The 20403-nt window shown below is 32.5% G+C and overlaps 3 protein-coding genes across 8 annotated transcripts; 1 reads left to right on the forward strand and 2 right to left on the reverse strand.

Moving 5' to 3' along the window:
• The first annotated feature begins 537 nt into the window (after positions 1 to 537).
• LOC143341979 (uncharacterized) lies at positions 538 to 10419 on the forward strand. The gene is made up of 18 exons (XM_076765440.1): positions 538 to 604; positions 740 to 1054; positions 4364 to 4490; positions 4573 to 4630; positions 5438 to 5508; positions 6290 to 6466; positions 6677 to 6775; positions 7636 to 7734; positions 7802 to 7900; positions 7987 to 8085; positions 8156 to 8254; positions 8368 to 8466; positions 8544 to 8642; positions 8769 to 8867; positions 8943 to 9041; positions 9129 to 9233; positions 9508 to 9767; positions 9942 to 10419. Exons 3-18 carry the CDS (start codon positions 4382 to 4384, stop codon positions 10023 to 10025), a joined length of 1755 nt encoding a protein of 584 aa, XP_076621555.1. The 5' UTR covers positions 538 to 604; positions 740 to 1054; positions 4364 to 4381; the 3' UTR covers positions 10026 to 10419.
• On the reverse strand, positions 9228 to 13200 carry LOC143341987 (N-acetylglucosamine-6-phosphate deacetylase). Its single transcript, XM_076765452.1, has 7 exons — positions 12543 to 13200; positions 12157 to 12431; positions 11829 to 11958; positions 11628 to 11716; positions 11372 to 11516; positions 11124 to 11300; positions 9228 to 11063 (listed from the first exon to the last, which is right to left on the reverse strand). Exons 1-7 carry the CDS (start codon positions 12751 to 12753, stop codon positions 10879 to 10881), a joined length of 1212 nt encoding a protein of 403 aa, XP_076621567.1. The 5' UTR covers positions 12754 to 13200; the 3' UTR covers positions 9228 to 10878.
• Positions 13201 to 13348: 148 nt separating this feature from the next.
• Positions 13349 to 19556, reverse strand: Nap1 (Nucleosome assembly protein 1). Of its 6 annotated transcripts, none has more exons than XM_076765483.1 (9): positions 19441 to 19556; positions 17659 to 17858; positions 16599 to 16885; positions 16360 to 16513; positions 15605 to 15742; positions 15344 to 15491; positions 15131 to 15250; positions 14906 to 15007; positions 13349 to 13899 (listed from the first exon to the last, which is right to left on the reverse strand). In XM_076765483.1, the coding sequence occupies exons 2-9, from the start codon at positions 17812 to 17814 to the stop codon at positions 13865 to 13867; spliced, it is 1140 nt and encodes a 379-aa protein (XP_076621598.1). In that variant the 5' UTR covers positions 17815 to 17858; positions 19441 to 19556; the 3' UTR covers positions 13349 to 13864. The 6 variants fall into 6 exon arrangements, with proteins under 6 accessions (XP_076621598.1, XP_076621603.1, XP_076621581.1 ...); XM_076765488.1 differs by lacking the exon at positions 13349 to 13899 and adding an exon at positions 14383 to 14694; XM_076765466.1 differs by lacking the exon at positions 13349 to 13899 and having other exon boundaries at positions 14383 to 15007.
• Positions 19557 to 20403: the final 847 nt, after the last annotated feature.

Below are 20403 nucleotides of genomic sequence, written 5' to 3' on the forward strand. Positions count from 1 at the left end.
AATATTTATGACTCATTGTATATTTATGTAAAGTAGAAGAAACTATCGTATGATTTCCATAGCAATTAATGATCGAACGGGAACCATTTCTTTTTTTATTTATTCGATTATTACATATGTACGGAATCAGGCCTTACATTCGCTTCTACGTATCGTCATCCATGACGATAACGTGAGTCCCTAATTTTAGCTGACTTTTGCTCGAAGAACAGGACATGACAAGGTCGAAAGTGTCGAGGATGCCGTCCGAGAACGTTAGGGTGCGTGGGTTTGTGAAATCGAGTATATCCAATAAAGGAGTCAAGGTGATACCTTTACGACGATATCTCGAACGTAACTTCGCAGAGAGCATCTTTGTTTTCAGTTTTCAAATATAAGCTAAACCTTTAAATCAATGAAGGACAGAAGACCTCAGTCCGCAGTTACATAATTATCGATACGTTTACTTCAAAAAGCTACCATTTCGTCAGTTTTTGAGTTTTGAAGCCATAGCCACACTCACTTTACGTAGTATTAATAATTCCTTTAATTTTTCAGAGTTGATCTACCGAGGGGTGCTGAAATCATGTAAATCTCAAGAGTACGTTCTTTTTACAACGATCGCGTAAGTAGCCTGAATCTTTAAAACTATCGTGTATTTTTGTAACAAGATATGTACAAATAATGGTGCAAAATGTTAAATTGTTATCTTAAGTAGTTTTGCTCTTATAAAATTTAAAAAATGTTTTCTCATGTTTAGGATACCCTCTTAAGAACCACCGGTGAAAAGGATAATTATAAGCGCGGAGCGCATGCGTTGGATATTTTCAATCACGGCGGAGATTACTGTTGGGGTAGTGGGGATAAGGAAGCACATGCTGCAATACCGCAACGTTTAATCTTCAGTCACTCGAGGATACGTCTCAGGTGCAGGCACGTTTTAAAACTAATCGGTGCTCCCGCGCTACTTCAACAAACAACTGTTGCGACGAATTTGGATTCAACTAATTTATCTCGCTGGTCCTCGCACCATCGACAGTTTCAATAAACTTCGTCCTAACTTCCTACAATCCAGGTAAATTACAATCTCCATTTAAGTTTTATAATAATTTCGCGAAACTCAGAGTTGGGCAACATTAGGTAAAAGTTTCGAATATACAAATTTTAGTACAGGATAAGCGAATATATAAAGTCTGAGTTGGAGAATGAAATATTTCACAAAAAATAACAGATTCAACTGTTTAATCTAATAAATTGCTATACGCTATGTTTGAATTATTATTCGAATTAAAATTTTACCCGCGTCTGATTGAAGAAAAATTTACCAATGTTGGAAACAATACGTATATGTATAATCTGAAACAATTGAGTCTCGTTGTAAAATATTTTTTATAGTTAATCGTGACTTGTGACAGTAATGGTTAATATTTCAGCGAACACCCTGTGTATAAAACATACTTCTTTGATTTTCATTAAAAAAATGTCGTTAATCTAACGCGCGATCGTCAAGGATATTTTCACCTTTATTACACCTTTCCAGTGAACAACTACGATGAGTAACTCTGAGTAATGGAGCGTGCCGTAAACAAATATTATGTCATCGCCTTATATTAACGAATCTACTGCCGGCAACATTACAAAGGCATAAATGGTTATTTATCGCAGCTTGCTATCGTTATCCATACAAATTCGATGGTTCGCGTAATAAAGGAATTAAATTTCTGCAAATAATTTGATAACGCGTGATATAGAAATTGTCTCAGAAATTTGGTAAACGTCTCTTAATACATTAATTTAAATGAATTTAAATAGAATCGGAGAATTTAGAGAGCTATGGCACCTACAGAAATAAATAAAAAATATCTAGATAACTTTGATTTGCAAAGTAATTAACGGTCTTCTGCTTTAAGAACTGGTGTAATTTAATTTCCCTTACTCGTAAAATCTAGCAAAAGAGTAAAAATCATTATTGATTATCTGTTTATGACACTAGTGGTCGATAGTCTAATGTACGCGAAAACAATAGCAAACAAATACACAAATACAAACGATAAAAAAAGTATCCGGCTCATAACTGTTGCTAATTTTGCTTATCTCGCGTCAATGTGACGTTAGCTAGATAAATACAAGTATGTCATTCGCATTGTTGATAACGAGATAGGAAAATGCATCTTATTCCGATAAGGTTGATTTTTATTACTAATGGAGTTCGTGATTCCTTTCTCGGAATAACTTTCTCAAATATTAATTAAATCAATGTTTTTCACCTAGCGTTTCCACGAATATGGAAAAGTATCGAGACGTATTCACTGGTCCTCGTTAATCTGAATCCACGCAGCATGTAAAGTCATGAACAAAAATGGAATTGGGTGGTTCACCCGGTGACCAATTGCTTCTTGATCCATTGGCCACTTTCTCCACGCGATTACACCAAACGATGAACCGATGGTTACGAAACAAAGTTCTTTCTTGTTTCGAACAATAGCGTGCAACCGTGTCTTAATGGGAAGTATGCACGATCGTATGCAAATGTTAATTCCTATTTGCATTCACGTAAAAATATATTCGTTGCTCGAATACGGAGACGAAAGCCTTGTAATAGAGGCGCGTACAAGCCATGTGTATATAAGCTCGCACTCTATATGACCAAAACAAGAGCAACAGTGAGTAAATACTGACGAATGATTCGCCGAAGACAAAATCTTCGCCTTCTAAGGGAAAACATTGATACATTCCAGACATTCTGTTCTTTCTGAAAGAAAAAAAACTTGCATTACGAGATCGTAGGGAGGTGTATTAGGTATTATCTGAGATTTGAATTTGATTCGTGGTTTCCGGATGGATGTAGTGTCCAGATTCAGACTCCAAATATATTGTAATATTTTATATATTTGTGACGCGATATGGTTACTTTATAATATACCGACGACGAACTCATTGGTCTTAATAAAGAAGTTACGCTGTGTATTTGGTAAAAAGTCCGACGGTCGAGTTGCGTAAATTGATACCGTAATTGGTTGCTCAAATTGGACCGGTTTAATTTAGGCATCATTTATGTTTCCGATTTATTCTTAACATATTGCGACCGATTGCAATGCGTTCGAAGTACTTACGTCTTAATGTGTTTTTTACTAGATATGTTATTGTTAACTTTGTAACGTGTCTACTAAAAAGTAATAATTTTTCTAATCTTATGTCGACTGTGCAAAGAGAGTCGAGTCAAACTTCGAATCATCTTGCGTAGATCCTTCTATCGGTTCATGTTTAGCTGCCTTATGAGAAGCTTCGCATATGCAACCGATCCAGAGTCCCTGATGTCCGCCATACTGGGCGAGATCGAACGTATGATTGACTCTTGATAATCGCGAAAACGTCTCGTATAATACTGGTACGTAACTCGGTCGCGTGATATTTAACTTTTTTGCCTTGACGCATAGGTGACTCGATCGTCGAGAGATCTCCTTTAATATAGAGCTGGCGCTAGATCGGAGAAAAGAGTTCCCGATGTTATTTCACGTTCGAATTGAAATAAATATTCGTAAATCTATGAACAAGATGAAAATAAATAATTTAAATAAATAGAAGAAAATAATAGAAGCTGGCAGCAATTATTTCGATTACAAAAAAGAAAAAATTATAGTCGCATTGGTATCCAAAAGATGCCAAGGTGGTTCCTACAAGCTATTTTTATCCTGGAGTAAACAGATTTCCGAGATCTGTATTAAATATACACATAAATTTTCATAATCCAAATCTACTCGGAGATTGTTCCAGTTACAATTATTAGTCTGGTATACGCATATATAAAGTACTACAAGTAGGCCGTGAGTCATGCCGTTTGACCTGCATTTATTTGGGTTGTTTAAACGCTATACAATTTGTGATATTCATGTTTTATTCAGTCCCAATGCCGAATGGTGGGCGATTCTGGATACCCATCATGGACATACTCTTATATGGTACTTCGTGAGTCGTTTCTGTGGCCCGTCTTTCGAGGCCACGTTCGTTGCACAATTCCGTGGAAATCTCGTTACCCTGCGAAGGGGGGAAAAAAGTATAATAAACACGCGAACGTTCTTCTCGATAATTGAACTTGACGGACCGGTTGACGGTAGTCGAGAATATGCCAAGGCTTAGAAACTAGAAATCAGCTTTGTGTATTAGTCGATCGGGATAATTGTTTTAGAATAAATTAAGTTGCTAAACAAGATCGGTTAAACTCAACCAGGCTCCAATTTTACAGTTACACGGTTTCTATTAATATGGTTTAAATTCTAATAGTTTCGATTTAACATTTTCAATTTGAATATTTTTAGGTAAATTAGAAATTGTCTCGAAAACTTATTTTCATATAGTAAATATTTATTTTTATTTTTGTTTTAAGAGAAGGTGTGCGAAGAGTATGGGCGGCATGACGCAGAGATCATGGACACCCACTAAAAGACGGGGCCCCATCGCTGCAGAATATACCAGTCCAGGTCCAGCTTGTGTAACTTTGCCCCCGCTGATTGGTACGTGCAATTGTACACCTTGTATGCTCGTTTGAATTCATATCTTGCACACGACGAGCCAAATTATGAATCAAACTTTCAGGGAAAACCGTTCCCGATTCAAAGCGGGGCAGAGCACCAGCCTTCTCTTTTGGCAGCAGGTACTTGTATAATATCAATTATAAACGAATAGTTTTGTTTGTAAAAACATAAAATTAATTTTATTGCAGAATTGTGATAAAAATATAGAGAACAAGAATAGAGATCATTTTTCGCAGAACAGAGTACTATTTTGCATACATAATTGAATGATGATTGAGTCAATAATGATGGCTCTGTAACTGTCAGATTATATAATCTAAATCGAATTATTGACTCCTATTAAATGCGAACTGGCATCTATTTAAAACTCGTAATAAATCGAATGTCACGCTACTCAAAGTCGTATTAATCGCGACCCGCCTATGATTGAATTCAAATGGTGTATGGAAATGTTTATAATTGCATGTTGAATGGAATTAAGTCTCCTATTATTGTTTAATTATAATATTATTTTTGTCGTTCCTTTTTATTTTTTGTACAGATGAATGTGAAGTATTACATATACTGGCAAATTGTAAATTTTACTCAGCTCTGATCGAGGATTTTTTTAGCGAACATCTAACTTCTACAGCTAGTTCGGGCTTAAAAAGTATTAGATTCCTTATTTGAAGTATTACATGACGGTGGCCTTCTCTTTCCTATTGTACGGGATGCCTAGATAGTTAATTGCAATACTTAACGATATCGATTCCTCGTTAATACCGTATTTTCTTTTACTTCTTAAAGAAAAAATTATTAAACCCAGCACGAGAAACGTAACAACAAATGTTATTATAATAACTACATCAATAGTATTTTTTAAGTTGTCTATACATCGATCCATCGTTTAAAAAAAGTATTTGATTAAATTTTATCAAAATGTTTAGACATTCAGCAAAAAACAACAGTCCTGGACCAGGCCCTGGTCAATACAATGTTTCTGGACTTAGCGCGAAAGGTGAGTACAATAAAGGCGAAAGCAGTAGAAATTATTGTTAATGAGTGCGATGGAAGGCTGAATTAACGAAAGGAAATTTAGTCGAGGTGATAGGATTGAGAAAGTTCGAAACGAATACTGAGAACAGTTGTATTTCGTGTACAGATGAGGTATCGATCAAACTCCAGAACAGCGATACTCCGCAAGAATGTAGTCCTTAAAGCGGGCGTCATTCGCGAAATTCCTTCGCTTTCCATTTAATAACTTGGCGCGTTGTAACGTTCCTTGCATTTCGTTCGAATAGATACACACTATTTTCTGTTTATTATTTTATTCAATTTTAATTCCGCAACTAATTATTACGGATTATTTGAATGATATAAAATATAATGGTTTTATTATTTGGAAACTAGGAAATCAAAGTTACAATTTATACATGGTCAAACGTATTATGAGAAAGTATCTAAAATAAATATTTGAAAGGTATCTATTGCTTTTCGAACTTTCGCTCGTCTTGATGCACTATTCATTACTGCGTCGTCTGTCTAATTGGTCGGACTTCGCTAATTTTACGCTCTTCCGAAGATAATTATCGCTTTGATCGCTGTTTTCTCGAATTCTACTAGTTTAGATTCGTTCCTTTTCAATTCAACAATCGTGGACTTTCCAATATTATACGGTGTTTCGAACAGTATACTTTAAAGTGTTATTAGCTCTTTAAATATTAGATTTAGGGCATGAATACGTCAATACATTTTTGTAGAGATTAAAAAACTACATTGTCATGATTTTCTTTATGCAGGAAAAGATGCAGCACCGGCGTCGTCTTTGCACGGCCGCACGAAATCCACGAAAGAGGAACCGACACCAGCACCGGGCGATTACAATCCGGAAAAAGCTGAAAAGGTCATTCTAGACAGTTCGCCAAAATTCTCGTTCGGCATCAAAACACAAACCGAGAAAATCAGCTGCACGCCTGGTACGTACACGTTCCACATGCTTCTTAACATGTACAACTCGGTTATCGATCAACCCCCGTATAATGCAGTGGATATTTGTGAAAGAAATCTAAACTGTTTCGTATTAAAGTATTATGATTGTCAAAATATTTTTAAAACGAACAAATTGTAGCGCGTCGTTTCTGAATCATTTGATTGAAAAACCGAAGATAATTAAATCTTGATCGTAGCACCGAGCGACTATTGCACTGAAAAGGTGACTCTCGACAAAGCCCCCGAGTACAGTTTCGGCGTAAAACCTGTATTGGAGAAACCGAGCGATATTCCTGGTAATTACGAAACTCGCCAAGTCCTCGTATTCGATTCTATCTATTTCTTTCTACTAATAGACAAAATTACTAATCGTAGTTCGAAGTTAATCGGTTTCGCGTGTTCCGAAAGGGTCAGAGCTTACTTATAAATTGCCTTCGACGTTTAAAATACTATCTTCTTATAATTCAATGAAATACTCGTTTCAAAATAGTATTTGTATGAGTTGGTATCGAAATGGTTTGGGTACTTTCCTTGTTAGTAATGAATATCTTTAGCGATGATTCTTACGGCAGACTGTAGAAAAGAAATTTATTGCGACAGAAGTTATGAAAACGATGTCTTCGGAAGATCGATGCCACAGTGAACAACCGATCATTAGTTGTCGAAGAGCTCTACGCTAATGCAGAGATAATCGATCTTCGAAGAATAAACTTTATTAAACTTTAGGTATTCCTAACGTTACTCTTCCGTAGTTGCGCCTGCCAATTATTTTCGGCTACTTATTTTAATTAGCAGCTTGGTAAACTATTAATTTCGCATCCCCGCTATTTCGACTATCCTTTTTACGTGGATTGTTAATATTTTGCAGCAGAGGTGGTGTAGATCGACAATGCATGCAATAAATAATTGTATCACGCTGCATGTGTAACAATTTGCACTCAATATATTGATTATTAGAGAAATTCAAGAATTTATAATAATTTAAATCGTTTAATCCTTCGATATATTGCGATTAAATGGAAATGAGTGCAGATAATTTATTAAATACACAGGGTTGTCCATTTCGTTTGACATGCTCAATGATAGGTAAATTTTAACAAACGATAGTTATATTTATTATTCGATTAATATATATTTCCTTCCATTATAATATTAGCACCGGGAGCTTATTGCCCAGAAAAGGTAAGATTGGACAACACACCGCAATTCACCTTCGGACTTAGACCTCCTCTCGAAAAGCCAAGTGATACTCCAGGTAATTATTAAATAATTTCCTGGATTAGCACTTTGTCGACCAACTATCGACACGGTGATTGTTATAGCACCTGGCACCTACAGTCCTGAAAAAGTCAACTTGGACAAGGGTCCTCAATATAGTCTCACAGGAAAGGGTCGTATAGAGAAACCGGACAACACTCCTGGTATATATGCAAAATCTTTTATATGCACGTTCTCCGCATAGCTGAGCCGATTTGAAAGTTAAGCGACATAAAAAAATTATTCTCAGCGCCAGGTACGTACTGCCCAGAAAACTTAAAATTGGATAGGGCACCGCAATTTTCTTTTGGACTGAGGACCCCCCTTGAGAAAACGAATGATACTCCAGGTAAAATTATTATTCGAAGAAGAGTTCATTTGTATTAGGATCCTCTTGTTAGTATGAACCTTCTTTACAGCCCCTGGTACTTACTATCCCGAAAAAGTTAATTTGGGCAAGGGTCCCCAATATAGTTTGAGCGGGAAGGCTCCTCCTGAAAAACCAAACGATAACCCCGGTCAGTGAAAAAAATATTTTATTTATAACGTATTTATTTTACTCGATTTATTTTAACCTTCATTTTATAGTTTATACACAAATTTTCTGTTTTTAATACTTGGCTTTTCTCAGCACCGGGAACATACAGTCCGGAAAAAGTAAATTTAAATAGAGGTCCTCAATTCAGTTTGTCTGGTAAAGGGTTACCAGAAAAACTCAATGACAATCCAGGTGATTAATATGAAAATTATCGGTGTCTGATATTGACTTGTAGTAGAGAGATTTATACGTTCCTTTCATTATCATAGCGCCGGGAACATATAGTCCTGAGAAGGTAAATTTAGATAAAGGGCCTCAATACAGTTTATCTGGACGTGGTACACCAGAAAAACCTAACGACAATCCAGGTGAATTTATTTCGGTCATCATAATATTGTAATATTGTGGGTGACATTAGACGTATGATATTCAATTTTTGTCTCAAACAATTTTTGGTACATTTTACATCAGTATTTTTGCTTTAATTCTTGTAGCTCCTGGCACCTATTCTCCAGAAAAAGTCAATTTTGATAAGTCTCCCGAGTATTCTTTCGGCTTAAAGGCATTCGTCGACAAACCTAACGATGTACCTGGCAAGTAATTCAGTACAAGTTTCGCGTTATTATTTATCAAGCATAAAGTTTATAAATTTTTTATACAAAATACAGCGCCTGGAAGTTACCATCCGGAAAAGGTAAATCTAAACAAATCTCCTCGATACAGCTTTGGCGTTAAAACCGATATACACGAAACAGATTCTCTACCAGGTACAATAAAGCACTAGAATCTATTATTCTTAATTTCCTTGTATGCATTTTTTCAATAGATATAACGACACAATACTCCCTTTAAAGGTCCGGGCGAATACAGTCCAGAAAAAGCTATGCTTTTATTGGAAAAAGCATTACGATTTACTTTCGGTCTCAGGACAAGTATAAATAGACCAGACGATATTCCAGGTAAATCTACAATACTTATTTTTTTATGTCAGCTTCTTCGATATTGTTTTACATTGTAATGCTAGTATGTAGCGTGTACGTATGCTTAGAAACATTATTCTTCGTCTCAAACAATCCTTTCTAACGTGTACAACGATGAAAATAATTTTACTGAAATTTTGTACCCTGCAAGACATTACAAAAACAATTTTCAAGAAAAAGTAAATTTTTTATCAGAAAACGAATATCTGTACTGTCTTGTTTAAGTACGCTTTCTTTTTCCGTTCTGTTTCAGCTCCAAATGTTTACAACATTCCTTCTGCTCTTGGTGGAACGAAGGAGGGCAACAAGAAAACGGCACCGGCTTATTCGATTTCCGGTAGACAGAAAGTCTTCACGGATGATCGTGTTTTGGTTCCCGGACCTGGAACGTACGAAGCCGTAAAGCCAGACGCAGTTAGAATGAAAAGTCCCGCTTATAGCATAAGTTCTCGCTATCAGCTGCCTGACGATCATTCACAGGTTCCAGGACCCGGAGCACACTGTCCAGAAAAAGTATATACATAGCGTGTCCCACTAATCGCAGTACAGCAATGCACGGTTAAAAATATCCTTTCCATTCAATATTTTATATAAAATTCATAGAAAAAATTCGGCAATTTTCAGATAGCTTTTTTTTAGTTTCGTAAAAATATTTTTTACGAAATTTACAAATGTTATTGATTACAGGTAGTTCTTGATATTCCTCCAGCACATTCGTTTGGCATTAGACACTCACCGTATATATGCAACCTGAAGGACGTTGTTTATTAACACAAAAACCTTGTGGGGGTTGGTATTCGTCATTATACTTTATACTTTAAGATAGTAAATTACATATCAACGATATAACAGAAATAATATTTTATCGGAAAGTGGCAACATAACGCGTGGACAAATCTTTCCTTAACGCTTTGCAGAACTGATTACAAAATCTGGTGCTGCTAATTCATTAAGTACGCATTAAAAAGAAAAAGTATTTTTATGAAAAATAATATGCCATTTAACGCTATTATTTGTATTAGAGATTATAATAAAGCAATACATTTTAACAGAGAAAATTAACTTTTATCGTTTACTTTGAGATTTATATTAAGGATATTCTGAGAAATTTTATGTTGAAAAAGATTGAGCTAACAAAATAAATGTTTATTTATTTGTCAATATATCGAAAGCATTCATCATTGAATTTTTTACAATTAGTAAAGTTATGATAAATGTTGATCGTTATTAAGTACATTCATAGAAAACTTCTATAAAAAACAAATACTGGATTGTTATATTTGAAATATATTGTTAGAAATATTAGCGATCTACTGAAATCGCAAGGAGAATTACTTTAGGTGATCCGATCTATTTAAACTATAATAGGGTATGCAAAATAGCCGAACCATCTAAAGTGACTATTCTTATCAATTATATCGAGCACGGTAATACGAATGATCGATAAACATCTGTATATATATAAAAATATACAAAACATATTTTACACAAGTTTTTGTATACAAAATATATAATCTTAGTATATGAATATGCAGATGCACCTTAATATGGCTAGAATGATATTCATAACCATTAGATATTGTGTGAAAAAGTACAACAATTAAGTCATTTAAAATACATTTGCTTACGAATGTGATTGCGAGTGTACACATGTTCCTGAAATCCATGTAGATAACAGTTCCAAACTGTTATTTAACATTACAAAATCAGCATCAGCTCCATAGTTTAAGACTCCTTTATTGTTTTCTATACCGAGAGTTCGTGCTGGATGAAGAGTAGCAGCTTCTAAAGCCTCTACCACAGAGCAATCTATAAAAAATAGTTGTATAATTTTAAAAGTTTAAAATTAAATAGTAGCATTGAAATTACCTGTTGCTTCTTTGAAACGTCGCACGCATTTTGACATTTCTGCTGTACTGCCACACAGAGTATTTGTTCCAGCAATATATGCAGACCCCATGCGCATTTCTATCTTTAATTGTCCTAACTGATGCACGCCTTCTTCTAAACCCAAGGCTGAGATTGCATCAGTTACCAGAACAAGTCCTAAAAAAATAAATACTGTACACACCAATTTGAAAGAAAACTTTGTTGCAATACTAGAAAAATAACCAGACCTTTAGGGTGTGTTCTGTGAGCTATACGCAATGCTGCAGGATGAGTATGTATTCCATCTGCTATTATACCATAATGAATGGTTCTTCCAGCTGGAATTTTGTCAGATGTTAAAAGACCAACTAATCCTGGATCCCTATGATGAAACTATAAATACAAAATTTATTCTTTATTTATACACATAAAAACTTATTATTATATATAAAAAATTATTAATATATATAAAAATAAAATTGTTTCTATATTCTAAATAATTACTGGTAACATTGCATTGAAAAGGTGTGTGATGAATGAAGCTCCACTTTTTACAGCTTCTTCTCCTTCATGTAAATTTGCTATGGAGTGGCCTAAAATATTTAAATAAGAAAGAAATTGATTTTAAAGACTATTGCATAACAAGAAAATACAAGGAAATTAGAGGAATAAAAACAAAATTGTGCAGCTTCTTTAGCATCTTACCAAGAGAAACTTTAATGTTTCTTTTGCATAATTCTGCAATGACTGTTTGAGCATTGGGAAGTTCTGGTGCCAGTGTAATAAGACATACATTTTCTAAAGATCCATACGTATCAATTAATGTCTCAAAACCCTGAAATGTAGATTTTGAGGTACAACAAAAAAATGTTGAATATATTGATATTCAGTAAACAGTGAAGAGATCATATAAATTTAAACTTGTAACAGCAATGAATAATTCCATTGATTTTGAAGTATCTATTAATAATGTTTAATAATTTGTGTTTATGTTTATATGCAATAAACAAATTAAAAACGTTAAATAACTTGCTTTTTCAAATTGTTTAATGTAGCATTCTGGATGAGCTCCTTTTTTACTTGGATTAATAAAAGGTCCTTCTAAATGAATGCCTAATATAGTTGCTCCATGGAGTCCACCATTTCTCTTCTTTATTTTTGACAATACTTTGTAATATGTTTCGTTAGGCGATGTTACTAAAGTTGGGCAAAATGATGTTACACCAAATTCTAATAATTTTTTAGCTACTTTATTAATTCCTTCCTGTACATTATCAACATTATGTGTAAAATCTACGCCAAAGCCACCTGATAAATAAAATTCTATTTATAAGAATTAATTAACACAATAATTCTCTTGTCTGATAGATATAAATCATAACGTTTATGATAAAAATGATACGTATTTACATTAAGTACCATTAATTTGAAGATCGATATATCCAGGCGAAATCAACGCTCCATCACAATTGATTCTAACGTCTGGTTTTACTTTCTCGTCGTAAAAAATTTTTTCCGGATCGACAATTTTCCCGTCGCGAACCCATAGATCTTCGATCAAAATCTTACTATCGCGTAAAATTTGACAATTGTGAAACTGTTTTAGAATTCTTTGGTCCTTTTGCGACATGTCGGTACGGTGTAAAAATTATATGCGTCAAGACACACGACGTATATTTCGCAAAAACATACTTATGTATGTTACTCGGTGCTTTGCATTATCAGTCGCGAGTAGAGTTATCAAATCATGCAGAAAACGAAATTATGTCAAGTACCATAGACTTTCATGACTGTAACATTTTTTTCAAGATGTCGCTGAACGTAAGTCTGATTCAGAGTCAAACCATATTTTCTAAAACGTCTAAGTTCTTAAAAAATGTATTACAAATTTATTAAGTTATTCGTAAATTTAGAAAGCAAACACTATATAATCTAGAACAGTGTTATGTCTTTCTTCATCGATGGAATTAAATGTAAGTACATATTTTGTACTTAAGAGATATTGGATACAAGTTACAGGAATACTTAATAAGGTTGTTGTAATTTGTTCTATTCATTATTTTAGACGTATTTCAATACACAAAGTCATTTAAACGTGTCCCCGCCCGTATTAAAACGAATATGTTGTATAGATAGATAGAATATCGAAAGAAATTATTTTAAAATAAATATCGAAATTTAGTACTTACCGTATTAAGTTCATAAATACGTATGCACAACATAAATATGATATCAAACTTAATTTATTATGTGGATAACATGGCCAATATAATTCAAGTCTATAACAAATTAAATTGAAAACAATTTTGTATAAAAAGAGTTGTATTTTTATGTAACTTAAGGAAATTAGATGAACCTAAGGAAAAATGATTTGTGAGAAAAAAAATGTTTAGTAAATCATACAGCAGCCTGTATGTTTTCTGGGTCACAGAACGTTTCTTAATATGTATTACAAGAATTGATTCAGAACTCCAAAACAACGAAACAGAACTTTATATAAACATACACCCCATATAACCTTGCTTTGAAGATATATTATTTTTCATATTCTAACAGTATCTTTGTCCCATTGTTTGTTCAAGCTTTTAACAGCAATTTAACATTAATCTATGGTCAAGGATCATTGACAATAATATAATATAATTTGTCACTTTGCCTGAAGGATTAACAGGAACATCCACTCACAATGTTTTACAAAATCATTTACACAAGTTGCTAAACAAAATCTCCTTAGATGTTAATTATTTCATATCGTTCATGATGCTCGGTCTCGCTTCTGGAAAAGCATAGAATGTATAATATAAGACTAATCGCTTAGATTCGAAATAAGCAATTAGATTTTAAAAGCTATATCCAACTCTACTATTATCTATAGGGTCATCTAAAATGTATCATTTATGCAATACTCCCGATAACTACACCAAGTTCATTCAGATGCGCGTGTAAGCTAACAAACAGCTATTTTAAACATATTCTTTAAAAATAGTTTATAAAACGTGTGAAAGATTGTAACTTAATAACAAGGTTACATCGGGAATACGTGTACATAAATTTCTTAAGCCTATCAGTACTGAATCCATGTTTGAAATATTTCCTATGTATTAAGAAACACCCTCTATTAATATCGTCAGTTTCGCAATTTGTACCAGAGCTGGAATATCTTTCTCACTTTTCTCCCATAATGTAACAGGTTTAATCAGAGAAAAAAGGAAAATATGGCACTACATCGTAATACGGCAAGAAGAAAGAAAGCGCTGTCTGCAGTTTTCTCAATTTTTGTATTAAAAATGTTTTAACAGTACCCAAAAATTTGTCCATAGATCAACGTGCGTTTTGAAAAAAATTCAACTAACTTTCTCGTTTGTATATAAACGTAACAATACAATATAAAATGAAGCAATTAAAAATGACAATGATTATTATGTAGAGCTGAGAGCGCAATCGTTTATACTTATATGACATTATTAGAGCTTAGCTGTTAATGAGCCGTATTTCTATTCATCGTCAACGTCGGTTAAAAGAAGGGTACGCATAATTTTGTCACTGGTATGTCGAAGAGTCTAGGCTTGATCTGGAATAGGAGATATGATATGATTAGATGATTGATACGAACAGGATTACGTTGGAGCCACGGGCACAGGATATCTAAGCAGTTATCGGTCAAGTTTTGTTAGTGTGTTTTGTCTCTTACTGTACGCACGAACGATTTTCTCTTATCTTAATTTGTATATAATTCTACTGTGTTTTACAGTCGGCAGGTTTATTGCCTTGTTGTTTCCCACCTGATGGTGCAGATTCCTCATAATCTTCGTCTTCACCCTCAGGATCGTCCTCGTCATCCTCATCTTCTTCATAATCTTCTTCCTCGTCTTCTAAGCCTTCTCCTGAAATAGTATCAAAATTTATTTATTATAGATCGATCGTATTAGAAAAACTAGATAAACAATAACATTGGAAGATTTCTTAAATATTAATTTCGATTTGTAAAAAACAGTAGAAAGGGATACCTGTAAAATATAGTATAGCTCTAGGAACTATACGCTCTCTAATATAATGACCAATTTCAAAATCGCTTGTTAATAAAGCTTGAGTTTCATCGTCTATCTCGGCTTCTGAATCTTCTGGCACTGAAGGAACAATTTACAATAAATTGTATTATAAGCGCATCAATTTAAATATAGAAACAAAATATAAGAATAGAAACTATTATCTGCTCTTACCAACTGGTGGACTGAAAAAGTTGAAAAATGAATCATTTTGAATAGTTTTCGTTACAGTTCGTATGGACCCTCGAGATTTATGTTTTTGATTCTTTTTTATAGTTTTTACTGTGACGTTCTTTCCTTTTTTCCAATCGATCGTACATCCCTGTTAAAGAAGGAGTCACAACAAATATAAGTGCAAATCGTATGTTATACAATATGGTTTTCATTGCCACAGATACGAAATAAAGTTTATTTTGGCTAAAACTACCTACTTACCTTACATTTATATATTTCAGGTCCTTCAAAACTGAACGGATCATTTTTTTCAGGTGTACATTTCATGATATATTCTTTAGTTAGAACTGTGTTAGTAAAGTATTCATTTGGCTCAAAATGGAACTCAAGGACAAAACCCTACAAAAGACCTCGTTAGATTTGAATGTAATTCAACTATCTTTTCACATTTTCTACTTGTTCTTATTTTACATTTTAGATGCTGTCCATTTTTCATACGTACAAACTGCTATTCGTTATGTAAAAATACATAAAACCTATATAATATAATTTTATTCTCCGAAGCTTAGTTTCCGAGAAAATCGGGGTGAAAATCCGCTGTTCGAAATCGTTAAGAAGCAACACACGTCTCGTTAAAACATTTTTAAATGTACGATACTGTCCGGTCTATGTTACCTCTATTTATTGGTACACAGTATTAATTACGCATTAACGAGTATAGATGTATCCGTAATTAGACGGGGACAGCTTTACATATAATACTATAGACATTGTATATTGTCCGACGGACCGTAACTTAGTTATGCAAATGTAAACACGTGCAGTGGATTTTTAAATCGATTTTTTCGAAAATGGAGAAACCTCGGAAGGAAAAATTTTATTCTACATTTTTTATTTATTTTTATACAAGGAATCTCCTTCTGCACGCTTGTACAATACTTTTGGACGCACCCTGTATAGTAAAATGGAAATTTTACAATTTAATACTCTTTCTTTTATTTGAACAGACAACTTACCATTGGATTAGCTTCAAGAAATTTCACTTTAATATCATGTAAATGTTTCAGTATTGGTTCATCGTGTTCCTGAACCATATCAGCCAATGTTCCAACATTTTTAAATATTGTTAGCCAAAATTCTGGGATGCCTTTAACATCTTCACTTTCAGCTCTAAAATGGTTACAATTAATTAATGATATTATAATTTCACGAAGATCAATATAACAAAGTAAATTGAAATTTTTAATAAACATACTCTTCTTTCTTTTCTTCCTTATTCCCTTCAAGAGTTGTTTTTATTAGCTCATTAATTAATTCGTCTTCGTCGTCGCTCTCCCATACGCATTGCGTGTCTGTTGGTTCATAAGCACCTGACACTATTTCACCCCTCTTCTCATAAAGAGGAGCGTACAATTTGTTATAAGCACATTCCAAAGTATGTATGTCTCCATAGAATTTTGCCTCAATGTTAGTAGTAAATAATTGTAATTGTTTCAGAGCTTTAACTCTGCGTTTTACAGAAGCTGGAAGAGACTGCATTTGCTAAAAATTAAAAATTACATATAAAATATAATTTTTAATCCATAACTTAATAGTCTCTCTATTTATTGCAAATTGAATGTAATATTGAGAAGAGCTTTTTACAATGAGTATTAATATTTTACATTGATATTTAAAGGTCTTCTATTTTAAAATATATTACTTTCTGGTTACCTAACATTCTAACTTAAAATAGCCAGAATTAATTGTTAATAGAACAATTGATTATATAAAACATACACTTTTCTCATTTTTATGAATTAAGCAGTGGTTGCTGCATAGGTAATTCCGCGTATTGTTTTCTAATCTACTGTGGTGCACGATTTATGATCTACACTAACAGCTTAGTAAAAAAGCATAAAATTTGATAATGCACATAATCGAAAATTGTTAAATTATTACACCAAGTGAAATGAAAATAAGGATAAAAAGTGTATGAACTTAATTAAATGATAACATATTTTAAAAGACATATGATACTTACTGATATGGAGCAATGTCTACATTTTACATATACATTAATTATGAGTTTAATTAATAGTTATTCCAATTATTAGATGTGGTGGAATTTACATCGAAATACAGACATATACAGTTAAATTATGAGTACAAAAATTTTAACCAATATATAACTGACAATACTGCTCTATGAGAATTTGGAATTTGTAATAGAATTAATAAAGTTCAATGTATTCCTTTTGATATAACAAAAAATTAGTACTTTCTAATTTTTGGATTGTCAAAAATTGTTTATAGTTTATATGATATTTGAATACCTCCAATCTTGGTGCAGAAATACGATCTTGCAGAGCAGCTAACACATCGTGTTTACGTAAATTTTGGGTAGTAAGCTCTATACTGTTGTTATCATCTTCATCTTCAATAGATTCCATGTCGCTATTATTGGAAGCGCGCTTTGGATCAGTTGTCATTGTACTATAATCCAGATTTGTTTCGTTTTAAAAAAAATAAAACGCTAAAAAACAATAAAATTTTTTTGACATTGCTATAATAAAAAAAGAAGTACTTTATGTTTCTTTAAATCATTAAAATTTCAAACAATTTTTGAAATTTCTTTAGATAGTATTAGATAGTTTAGATTATGGTTAAAAAATATTACTCTTTTTTCATATAATTTGTTATTGTTACTACCTAAATATCAATAAGACATTTATTTACTTTAACAACTAAATTGATTATTGCAAAAATAAATTTAAATTGTTTCATGAGCAATTGTATATTTCATAAACAAAAATGTGTAAATCTAAAATTGATCTTATTCGTGTTAAACAATGTAAAAACTTTATTCGGATTAAAATACTTGAAATACAGGCTTTTAAAGCAATTATGTGCAAAGAAGAAAAGAGGTATTTCTATTAGTTTAAGCATTTTATTTTTTTTTATGAAACAGAACCATTTATGTATAAAAGTATCATATAATTTCTTTTTAAGAACTTTTTTTTATTATAACATTTGAATATAATTAATTTTCAAATAGAATCTATACAAATGATCATTATTATGAGATAAATATATATGAAATATTGAATCAAAAGACATTTTCAAATTATATAGAATTTTGCAAACATATTTAATATACACATTCTTAAATTATTTAATTATTTTACTTAAAACAGTATAAAACATTACAAATTTAATCTTTATTTTCAGTTACTATTTCTGTATTACTGTAATATCATTTTGACAGTAATTAAAGTATCTGACCAATTAAATGTGTCTCAAGGCATTTATCTTTAAAATTGAAATAACAAATATTGATAAAAAACAACAATCTATATTTTATATTAATTTACTCAGTAAAATATACTGTAAATTTAAAAAAAAAAAAAAGAGAGATAGGAATATATTGAACAAAGCGACTAAATTTACAAACGTTTGTGTACAAAATAAAAAACAGTGGATAATTGAAATTAAACGATAATTTTACAAATGAATTAAGGACATGGCATACAGCCAAGTCACAATTTGTTAAATGTGCCGAAATTCAATTGCACGTTGCGATATCATTTTCCGTCGTGCGTGCATTATGTATATTTTAAATATTGATTGCGTGCACGCGTGTACATGAAATAAACGATACGTGAAATACAAAATGCACGTGATGGAAAAATTTCATTAATTCCGTAGAATTTTTGTGCGACGTTACACTGACATTTGAAAATCACCATATTCGTGAGGGAGAAAGGTTATTTGCTAGGGTACGCAGAGATTGTGGGAAAAAAGCGGAAATTATATCAATTTGTCAATTATTCGGCGGATCCTACTGCATTATGATTATCGTACTCACGGACAGGCTGTTGCTCTGTTACTAATTTATTTAAAAAAAGCTGCACAGCTCGTGAACACTATTACTGAAATTCAGTTTCAAGGCAGAAAAGTGCGTACACATGGGACAGATGAAAAAAGCAAAGATTTTCGGGGTTATAAATGAGTGAAAATCTGTGAATAAAACATGATACGGTTGGTTCCGTGCGGAAGCGTTAATCGAAAATGTCTGAACGAAAACGGAGAGTCATTAATATGGATAAAAAACATACCTTTCAAATCGAAGCTGATCACAAGAGGAAACGAACAACGAACCAGTCGTTGTGTCAGTAGTTTCGTTGCAGTAAGTCGCACGATACGAAATTAGTTTCCCTTCTGTCCTTTTCTATACGAACTAAGTGCTGCTATCATACAATTCTAAAATTCCCTAACCTTACTTTTTTTTTTTCTTAAACGCAAATCTGTTTGAAATCTAGTAGGCACCGAACGACAATAAATTCAAAGATTTTTCTATTTTATACAAATAAATAGTTGGTAATAGTCTTTGGTGTTTTAATGAAAAATTTTTTTAAAATCTTCACGCATAATTTGCTAAAAAAGAAGATAGAACGATACGAAAAATTCAAATATTATAACGGAGTATCAAAAAGTCGTTTCAAATTTTATTTAAATTTAATTCAAATAATTGAAATTATACATAAAAATTATTTCATTATTTCGAACATACAATTACTCTTTTCAAAATTATAGTTTGAATTGGAATTTTTACATTATAAATGCGTAGTTGAATAGTATATGTATATTTAGAGAATATTTTAAAGAACGTTATTGTAAAAGTTCCTACGTCTTTGATTAGTTGGCAGTTCTACTTTATTCCAGGTTATACCATAATTCTGAGAAATTTAAATTTATTATTAAAATTAATTAAGACAACGGAATCATTTCAGTGGCGGCAAACATTTAGAATGTAAAAATTCTGAAAAATAAATTCGTGTCAACTATTGTAAACAGTTGCTAAAAATTAGCGTAAGAAGCGAAGAGAATGGAAATTTGTAACAAGATCCAAGAAACATTTCTTTTGCCTCTTTTCAAGCAAAGAAAGAGTATTCAATTTTTCAAACATTTTTTCGTTGTTCTTTAGATTGGCAACAGTGATGTAGTTTCAATTGTGCGCATTTCAGTTTTATCGTTTATCGCGAAACGGAATAAAGATGGCGTACAGTGACGTCACGTCC

The sequence above is a fragment of the Colletes latitarsis genome, chromosome 1 (assembly GCF_051014445.1).
Source record: "Colletes latitarsis isolate SP2378_abdomen chromosome 1, iyColLati1, whole genome shotgun sequence".
Lineage (NCBI taxonomy): Eukaryota > Metazoa > Arthropoda > Insecta > Hymenoptera > Colletidae > Colletes > Colletes latitarsis.

Coding starts and splice junctions, on each gene's coding strand:
- LOC143341979 (XM_076765440.1), top strand. CDS start 4,382: ATGGGCGGCATGACGCAGAGATCATGGACACCCACTAAAAGACGGGGC. Junction 6,776..7,635: donor GAAACCGAGCGATATTCCTG/GTAATTACGAAA, acceptor TTATAATATTAG/CACCGGGAGCTTATTGCCCA. Junction 9,768..9,941: donor GAGCACACTGTCCAGAAAAA/GTATATACATAG, acceptor TATTGATTACAG/GTAGTTCTTGATATTCCTCC.
- LOC143341987 (XM_076765452.1), bottom strand. CDS start 12,753: ATGTCGCAAAAGGACCAAAGAATTCTAAAACAGTTTCACAATTGTCAA. Junction 12,432..12,542: donor TATCGATCTTCAAATTAATG/GTACTTAATGTA, acceptor TTTATTTATCAG/GTGGCTTTGGCGTAGATTTT. Junction 11,717..11,828: donor AAACATTAAAGTTTCTCTTG/GTAAGATGCTAA, acceptor TAAATATTTTAG/GCCACTCCATAGCAAATTTA.
- Nap1 (XM_076765466.1), bottom strand. CDS start 17,814: ATGACAACTGATCCAAAGCGCGCTTCCAATAATAGCGACATGGAATCT. Junction 16,514..16,598: donor AAGGAAGAAAAGAAAGAAGA/GTATGTTTATTA, acceptor TAACCATTTTAG/AGCTGAAAGTGAAGATGTTA. Junction 15,743..16,359: donor TTCTTGAAGCTAATCCAATG/GTAAGTTGTCTG, acceptor GGTCTTTTGTAG/GGTTTTGTCCTTGAGTTCCA.